This window comes from Oncorhynchus kisutch, linkage group LG4 (assembly GCF_002021735.2).
Source record: "Oncorhynchus kisutch isolate 150728-3 linkage group LG4, Okis_V2, whole genome shotgun sequence".
In the NCBI taxonomy this organism is placed as follows: domain Eukaryota; kingdom Metazoa; phylum Chordata; class Actinopteri; order Salmoniformes; family Salmonidae; genus Oncorhynchus; species Oncorhynchus kisutch.
Window position 1 is genome coordinate 24,170,885 of NC_034177.2, and position 9,998 is coordinate 24,180,882.

Consider the following 9,998-nt stretch of genomic DNA (forward strand, 5'->3'; position numbering starts at 1 on the left):
TGACACCCCGCCTCTTTCATGAATAAGTAATTTGAGGTCCCATTCATTGGCTGTTTCTGTCATCCGGCTCCGAGTTTTTCTTCAGCAGGCGGCCCGCTTCAGCACCCCAAATGAAGAGGGAGGCCGTCAGAGGCATTTGTTCCCTTCCACTTTTTTTGTTGAAACATTTTCCTGCAATCTGTGCGTAAGTGGGTGTGTCAAATGTAGTGTAGGATAGTGCTTGGGTAGCCTACGCACTCTGAAAATAGGAAAAGTTCATCATGAGTTTAGTCTGAAATCTACCGCGGACTACCAGGATGGCTGTCTGGACACGAGCGGACAAAAATGGTCAATTAGATCTTTTGCTCCGGGACCGCTGGATTCGGGTAGCGGCCGAATTGACCCGCGAGACTTTCACATTAACGGCCGAAACAGAGATAAGCGGACACGGGAACAACTTGGATTACACCAATTCAGCTGGCCTGCGGAATGGAACGTCTAACGGAAACGACCCGGGTTTAGCGTCGGGAAATTCGAACCGTGGTCAAACATCAAACCCAGAACTACATCCGAACCATGGTGCGCTAGGACGAAGCGGTAGCCCAGCGCGCGGGGGCATCAACCGGGGTCACTACGACGGTTTTAATAGCCCCAGCCCTGGCAAGTATAATCGTGATAACGGTACGAACTCTGATTTTGGCAGCCCGGGGTCCAGTTACGGTAGTCCTGGATCTAGCTTCAGTTCCAGGCATGGCGAAACTTCCATCAATTTAGAATCCGGCGCATCAGAAGCTGTGCGTAAAGTTAGAGTTGTAAAACAAGAGTCTGGCGGGTTGGGGATCAGTATCAAGGGGGGTCGGGAAAACCGAATGCCCATCCTCATATCCAAGATCTTCCCCGGACTTGCAGCTGATCAGAGTCGGGCTCTTCGGGTCGGCGACGCGATCCTGTCAGTCAATGGAAATGACCTCAGGGAGGCTACGCACGATCTAGCGGTGCAGGCTCTAAAAAAGGCCGGGAAAGAGGTTACGCTTGAGGGTAAGTTTCCAAACGCAATAGCGGGGATTTGAGAAGGCCAGTCAGTCTGACAGCAGCCTTCAGTAGTAGCCAAAACAATGTTCGATTTATAGCCAAATGCGACTTAATTCTGCCTTTTTCTTAGAAGATGCAGCCTAGGCCTAGGATGCAGCTGTGGGCAGAATATTGCATCAGGAAATAAACACACAGAAATACCTAAAATAAGATAATGAGCAGCCAGTTAGATGAACTGATTGATGACCAGGCTACTTTTTCATTTATTTTCAACGTAGCCAGAATTCAGGCCATGGTTTTAGGCTACAATGTTTACTTTCTAACACATTGCCAGACCACAGCGCATACGCTACAATGTAACAAGTTCACACTCCACAACCATTGATGGGATTTTATAGGGGGCGGTGTCAACTGACTCAACGTAGCCTATCTTTAGGTCTATTGTAAACACGAAACTATTGCACTGTGGTTACAAAATTAGCTACATTGTATTTGTGGCAGTGGATTGTTTTAGATAGGTCATTGTATGCTAAAGCGGTGAATCATCACGTTTGTGTGCTCATATATTGATTTTAAGAGCACTTCAGTGTAAAGCCCAGGGTTTGGAAACAACTGGTCAGGGGCTGAAATGCACTGTGTGGTGGTTAATGGTTTGCAAATGAACTCAGCATGAATACTGAATAAGGTTGGATGTAGTTAGTGTGATGCAGTTTGTGTAATTTAGCAAGTCAAATGAGTTCTCACTATGACCCCAAAAAAATAAAGTCGTATTTTCTACTCCTCGTCTGAAATAGGCCTAATAGTCCGAAATAACTTTGTGTAATCTCTGTCTCTCCATTGCGGAAAACCTGTGATTTTGTTTAAGGAATGTGCCAGTTGCCTGTCACTGTTTGTTAGAATGACAGGGAGTGAGTTGTGGTGTTTGTAAATGGACCACAATTCCAATCTGTCTGCATTCTCCTCATCCTCTGAAGGTCAGAATGAGGTTTCAATTTCCAGACCAATATGTAATGTACACAGTACATAAACGCTAGACATTACAGCAATTAGTGACTTCACATTCCTCAACCAGGTTGCTCCCAAGGTCTGTGTAGAACTCTCACACAGGCCTGGATGTTGTGTTTCTAACTAATACGATATCTGCTTTATTTTGCCGTTCATAATAAACATGAGCTCACTGTAATGGACATTGACTAACGCCATTCAGTTAGTACATTGGCTCATGGCTGTCTTGTTTAGTTTGTCTGCTCATTGGTGGATAGCGGAGGAGGCCATTGTCTGGTTAAAAGGAAGAATAAGAACACTACAAAGAGACAAAGACTGTATTCATAAAATGGGGACAGGCCCGATTAGAGACAGTTATTTTCTTTTGTTCACAAGCCAAAACTTACTGACCAATGACCATTGAACATTTCACTTGATTCTGCAATGCGTCATAAAAGCCACCACATATGAAGTATGTGATTAATATCAGTGGGAAAGCACATTTGCTCTCCAGTCTCTGTCTCATCGTTTTTTCAAGTTGTCTGTGTCTGTAAACAGAGATGGATATCCACATAAATATCTGACCATAACCTACCAAAGACATTTGTTTGTGTGATTCATTGCATGGACAGTGTAGCAGCATGTGTACTTTCCATAATGTTTTTTTTATCCACCTACTGGATATATACAATGCTTCTACCAACTGGCATGCCATCCTTTTGTGATCCAGGTCAGGGTGAAACGAGGCGAGGAAGGGGATAGGTGTGTGTGTGTTTGAATGGGAGCAGCAGAGGGGGCTTTTTTGAATGGGGGGCAGGTGTGTATATTTGAGGGGAGCAGAGGGAGCCTCTCCAGAGCCTTCTGCAATCCCCCCCCCCCCCCCTCATCTGGGGAGTCTGACACACTGTTCTCATTAAAGGCCTGGCAGCACACAGTCTGTGGCAGGGGGAGGGGGAGAGAAAAGAGGGTGAAGCTGGACAAACCACAGGGGGATTTTGGTCAAAAGAAAAACATTGGTAAGGGTCTGTGGTGTAACCGATCACTTAAAGCCATACCCGGGTGAAGGCTACAAGAAGAAGACAGAAAATGTATGCCTGATCAACCCATGGGGGATTGAACCTCAACTCCTTCAGCCAAATATAAGTTGGAGTCAGATTCCCTTGGCTCTTCTCCGCTTCCTCCTCTCTGTCTCATTCCTCTGCATTGCTGTGGGCATAGAGGTATGGAGGGAGAGAGACGGACTAGCTCCAGCTATGTGTGATGGCATCTCTATGCACCTCTTCTCATCTCTCTCAATCTCTCACTATTCTTTTCTTTTATTCTTTCATTCTTTCTTTCGTTCTTACACACACACCACACACACACACCACACACCACACACACACACTGTCCTCTGTGTACTGCCCTAATTAAAATCTGAACTGGAGCTGAGTGACAATGCTGACAGTTATAATGAGATCTTTAAACAGCACCAGAGAGGGACAGTGAGAGTAGCTTCTGAAACCAACTATCTGACTCAGAACTTTTCACAAAGTTTTAACTCCATGTTGGGTGTGGGACACACTTTCTCCTCGTTCAGTTCAACAGGCTACTCTGCCATAAAACACCAACTAGCCCAAACATCCTCCTTGTTCCACTGCGGTCTGCACTTACTCAAGCAGAGAGTGTTGGCAGATGGAGATGTAGTGTTAAATCTCCAATTCTCCAATATGTATCTTCCCTCTGAATGTGAGCCAGTGTCATAACGTCTTTGTCACCTATAGCTCAACGTATCATTGCTAAAGAATATCCATACAGATACCAGAGCTACAGTACAGTGGGGACGTAGGAATGCCACACACAGACAGAACCTGTATTTAAGTATGCCATGACATTGATAACCACATTGGAACACTGCAGTGGTGTTGTGACTGGAAGAAGTCTTGACTGAGCATAATTACGTTAACTTGATTCGTCATTTATTACTCCTCACTAAAACATGTGGCGGTGTGTATTGGGCATATGCCACTATAGCAGTGAGTGTAATCTTTATTTTGCTTCATCAGGATTCGCAGTGTGACTGTAGCAGGCTCTGTCCATCTTGATTTCTTTCTGGGTTGGGTTTGGGTAGGGGTTTCCTCATGCTCTAGCTCATGTCTAGAGGTCCAGCCCACTTCGTGAAACACATTCATACACACATACGGTACATAAACACACCAAAAGACTTGCAGAAATATTCCCTGACATGGTTAGTAAGAGCAGTGTGGTTAGCAGGGTCTTGGAAATGGGTTCCAATCCTTGACCTCGTGCCTCACCACTATCTCCCTCTTTCCGTCAAATTACACACAAACACACACACACACACACAGTCCACCCATATTCATACTATATGTTTGGGCCAATTACTTTCACAACCCTAGTCCTCTCCTACATGCAACAATGACCTCATCCTTTCAGCTCCTCATATCGAGTTTCTCAGTCAGAGCAGAGCGACCCAGAGGACTAACATACACCAGTAGAGAAGAGAGAGAGAGAGAGGAGAAGTGGAATAGGCCGCAGGACCAAATTTGGAAAGTGAATTCATGATTTCAGTCAAAGCCATTCTTCTCCAAGCAGCCGACCTGCCAAGCACACAACTGCTCCGCCAACTCTCCTACTCAGAACAACTCCACAAGAGACTAATACATCCTTATAAGACATGTATTACTCTTTAATTGAGCGTTGCAACTTTTCAACCACGGTCTGAAACATGATCAATCGTGTGTTGCGTTTAGACACACTTTTGTACAACTTGAGGTCTATGCATAATTAATCACAAATTTTCTTTATTTTGTGTCTTTCTGCGTTTCTGTAGTTAAATATATCAGAGAGGTTTCCCCACTGTTTAAGAAGCCCTCCTTGGTGGCAGACCTGCCGTGGGATGGGGTGCGTCCTCAGTCCCCCAACTTCAGTGGCAGTGAGGACTCTGGGTCCCCCAAACACAGTGGGGCCAAGGACAGGAAGGTCATCCTCCTCAAAATGTGCTTTATCAGCAGAAACTTGACCATGCCTGACCTGGAGAACAGGTAAGACCTGCATTGTGTGCGTGCAATTGAAATGTGGCATAAGAGGGAAAATAGGAAACATAATGAAAATGTTGGTTTGGTATGTTTTAGTAAGATAATGATGAGGACTGTTGACTCCCAAAGGCTCTTGGAGCTGCACTCCCCTGATGGCCAGCACACGGTAGTGATGCGCTGTAAGGATGGCCCCAGCGCCCACTCCTGGTTCACAGCCATCCACACCAACATTGCTGCCCTGCTGCCCCAGACTCTGGCCCACATCAACTCCTATCTGGGCTCCAGCACCACTGGGTCACACCCCCAACTCAAACACATCAGCTGGCTGGCAGAACAGGTACTCAATTAGGCCTTTAGAATAAATTACACAAACACACTAAATATTAAGCAAAATAATCCAATTGAAGTACTGTATGCTGCTGTCAAATACACTTGTGTACAGATTCACACATACAGCATTGTGTAATGTTGTTCAGCCTTGTATAATAGTGCATGTGTACTGTGAAGAGTTTTATAAATGGGTCACTGTGTTTGTTCTGAACTTTCAGTTGTGATATTCTGTAGTCTTTTAAATGTGCTGTCTTATATGTTGTGCGAATCAGAATTGATTTAAAGTGCAGTTTACATGTGCCACAAGTCACAGCACACGTTACACATAATTAAAAAGAACACTAGAGACAACACAATTGAAGAAAGGTCAACAATGGGGGGGAAAGAGAAACAGCTGAACAAAATGAATGTAGCAAATAGTCCACAGAGCATAGCAGCATGGGAGCAATAGCCCACAGAGCATAGCATCATGGGAGCAATAGCCCACAGAGCATAGCATCATGGGAGCAATAGCCCACAGAGCATAGCGTCATGGGAGCAATAGCCCACAGAGCATAGCATCATGGGAGCAATAGCCCACAGAGCTTAGCAGCATGGGAGCAATAGACCACAGAGCATAGCAGCATGGGAGCAATAGCCCACAGAGCATAGCAGCATGGGAGCAATAGCCCACAGAGCATTGCAGCATGGGAGCAATAGTCCACAGGGCATAGCTGCATGGGAGCAATAGCCCACAAAGCATAGCAGCATGGGAGCAATAGCCCACAGAGCATAGCTGCATGGGAGCAATAGCCCACAGAGCATAGCTGCATGGGAGCAATAGCCCACAGGGCATAGCTGCATGGGAGCAATAGCCCACAGAGCATAGCAGCATGGGAGCAATAGTCCACAGGGCATAGCTGCATGGGAGCAATAGTCCACAGAGCATAGCAGCATGGGAGCAATAGCCCACAGAGCATAGCAGAATGGGAGCAATAGTCCACAGGGCATATCAGCATGGGAGCAATAGTCCACAGGGCATAGCTGCGTGGGAGCAATGGTCCACAGGGCATAGCTGCATTGGAGCAATAGTCCACAGGGCATAGCTGCATGGGAGCAATAGTCCACAGGGCATAGCTGCATGGGAGCAATAGTCCACAGGGCATAGCTGCATGGGAGCAATGGTCCACAAAGTGGGTAGCGGTGTAGTGTCATTACACCATGTTAAATGTATAGATATTGTCTGTGTGTGTTTTTTGTTGGCCATGTTGGGTGTTGACAGGAAGCACTTTGAGACTGAACCAAAGGAAGGTGCCATTGCGTTAACTTTCCTCTGGGCCCACCTAGCATGACACCCACACAACTACACAATCAGACGTGGAAAATCTCATCAGAAATTACATAAGCACTTTGACACACTTCTCTCATGCTGTCTCTCTTTCTTTATGGTGTAGGTCCAGCTGGATGGTGGGCGGCACCAGTTCCGACCAATCGTCATGGCACTGACAGAGAAAGATATCCTGCTGTTTGAATCAGTGCCATGGAACCGCGAAGCCTGGTCCACACCCATGCTCACACACCCACTACTTGCCACAAGGTAGGACAACAAGTTTGCCAGCCAGAATTAGAATGTAGGTTGTATTTCTCTTTGTCTGTCTGTCTCTATCTCTTTCTCTCTCTCTCTGCCATTTTCACTCTGCGATGTGTTGGCATTTTGTTATCATAACTTATGAATCACTGTAAGCTCTTTAAAAATCACTTGTGGGAGGAGCAAACAGTGAGTTGATAACCTTGTGGTTTGTTCCTGTTTCTCTGTAGACTGGTGCACTCTGGCAGTGCCCGCAGTTCCCCGGCACAGGGGGCAGACCTGGTGTTTGCCACTCGGACGGGTACAGGGCGGGGCATCGAGTCCCATGTGTTCCGGGTGGAGACACACTGGGACCTGTCCTCGTGGACCCGGGCCCTTGTGCAGGGGGCGCATGCTGCCGCAGAACTCATTAAGGAGGTCTCCATTGGTGAGTGTGTGTGTCTGTCCGTATGTCTAATGTTGGTTTGTCTAACTATCTGCCTATATTATTGAGTGAGGCTTTGGAATCACATGATTCACTTCTCACAGTGATACAGGAAGTGGTGACTGAAAAAAGTGAATGTACCAAAAACACCAGTGGGGGAAAAAAAGTTGTAAAGGAAGAAGCATAGTCAGTTGGGGGAATGTTTCCACTCAATAGAGAACAATAGTTGGCTGCTAGTATGTGCTGGAAATGTTCAGTCTTTTCCTTCCCTATTCCACTGCAACACAAACATGTTCATAAACTCTTTCACACAGGCACATACTGTTCCAATTACACACACACACCCACACACGTTTACTTTGTGCAGTACTGTTCTCACACTTCCCTCCCTCTGTACTTCAGGTTGCATGCTGAACAGGCAGGACGTTCGCCTCATACTGCACTATGAGAAGGGCTTCACTGTGACCCGGGAGCCAGGAGAGACTGCAGGGGGTGCTGTGCTCTTCAGATACCCCTTCGAGAAGCTCAAGATGTCTGCAGATGACGGGATCCGCAACCTCTATCTGGACTTTGGGGGTCCAGAGGGTGAAATGGTAAACTACATCACTGTTAGAGTGTAATGGTCTAAAAGTCCATTGACTGTATTGATTAATGTACTGTTTGTATTTTTTTATCTTGTCTCTTTCTTTCAGGTGTTTGACCTGCACTCTGGCCCCAAGCCCATGGTGTTTGTTCTTCATTCCTTCCTGTCTGCCAAACTGACTCGTCTGGGCCTGCTGACGTGAAATGGGAAGAGGCTGAAATCGGGAACATATCCAGAAATATTCTTATTTTTACTATGTATCATTCAACACAGCCTTCCAATGTAATTTTGGCAATTTTTTATGTATGTACTCTGTTCTTGTCAGGCAAATGAGTGATTTTGTGATGAACAGAGTACGAGTTTGTTCATATGAGCATGTGTCAATTGGGTTTCCAAGTTGATAACTGCGTGTGAGTGGCCTAGAGCATACTGCCAGAATGAATGGGTTTATACTTTTGCATTTCTGTTGGCTTTATAGAGTGCCTGTTACCCAAAAACTGATTATCTAGCATATTATCCAAAATGACTGTTATAATCAGTATTGCCAACTGTGCCTTGTTACATGTAGTCATAAATGCTATTTTTAGTGTGTGTAAAAGTATTTTTTATTTTCAAAAGGTAATAGGTTTTAAAGCAAAGTAAGCTTTCAACAACATGCACAGCAATAGTATTATTCTTATATTGTTAACATGCTATTTCCGTACTGTTTTTCAGTTAATTATTTTGTATGTATATCCTGACTTGACTATGAAAATGTGATGCTGTTTTTGAGCATTTGCAAAACCATGGCGTAACGCCAGTGACCCCTGTCACCTGCCTCAAAGTCAACCTGCCCTCCAGTAGGCTAGTCACACTGCCAAACCATTGTCCTATGCTGCCTGAGAACACCACTTCCCTTTATCATTCCCTTCTGCATTAGCCCTAAGCCAATGCTTTCTATTAAAGCTCATGAGGTCATACCTAAGCTTCTCTGCCTTTTTCTGACCTCATATTTTTCTGTGATTCCTGAGGAAGTGTTGCATACACACCATGTAAACATAATATTTACTGTCGATAGGCATCCACAGTAAAGTCACTGAGCTACAAGCTGTCTGCTAAGTGTTCTGGGGAATGTTTCCATCCAGTACATAATTAAAATAAGCGAAATATATACCTAGAAAGAACGTTCAAAGATGTTCATTCAGCACTATGATATCTGAGAAAACACCATTTCAGCTGTAATATGGTACCTCATCATGTCCATTTAGTGAAAGAAAGCTTTGGATGCGTTTATTAGTACAAATGGGATGCTATTCTTTTATTTTGTTTTATCCCTGTATAAGCTTATCATCTTGCTGTATGTGACCTCTGAGTCCTACATATGTCAAAGCTCTTTTTCAGACCCTGCTCTACCACGTGATCACCCTAACAGCTTGTCTCAGTATGTAAGCGGATACTGTAAGGGGGGCCTTGTGGATGCTGCCAATTGTATGCCTGAACTCTATCCCAATTCAGTCTCTGTAGGCCTACTTCTAATAATGGACATTTTTATCAATACCTGAACTGTTCAATTTCTAGCTTGATCGCCACCTTAATTTACCCATGAATGTATCTTAATTAGCATTTCACATTGTCAAACTGTCATATCTTTCTCTTTTGGTTGTTAGTTTTGAGCTATATACTGTTATTGCAAAGAAAAGCTTATTTTTTTGAGAAAGGGTTTTTTAACCAAAGTTATATGTGGCAGCTTGCGTTCCACACAATCATTTAGCAGAGAAAGCACAGGAGAAACCCTGCTGCTGCAAACCTGTTATATGCAAAGTATTTTAGACTTCCAAGCCTGTATTAAGATGTAATGTAATAATCTAAAATGTAAATATCTATAAGAATTAAACATGTTAATGTCCAACTGTAACAAATGGATTTGATGTCTGTCATTGCAATGGAAAGAAAGCTGGTTCAGAAAAGCATAACAAAAAAAATGGATTTCGCAAAACCGTGCCACTCCTCTTTAAAAAAAAGAATAATAATCTGACTCGGTGATCATCCTGTCCGCTAGGCGTCAGTAATTCTGTTTTTCTT

General features: G+C 44.5%; 1 protein-coding gene across 1 annotated transcript; it reads left to right on the plus strand.

Moving 5' to 3' along the window:
* The first annotated feature begins 98 nt into the window (after positions 1–98).
* On the plus strand, positions 99–8,896 carry LOC109889280 (syntrophin, beta 2). The gene is made up of 7 exons (XM_020480606.2): positions 99–1,017; positions 4,829–5,039; positions 5,163–5,370; positions 6,797–6,939; positions 7,161–7,357; positions 7,757–7,947; positions 8,047–8,896. Exons 1-7 carry the CDS (start codon positions 297–299, stop codon positions 8,137–8,139), a joined length of 1,764 nt encoding a protein of 587 aa, XP_020336195.1. The 5' UTR covers positions 99–296; the 3' UTR covers positions 8,140–8,896.
* Positions 8,897–9,998: the final 1,102 nt, after the last annotated feature.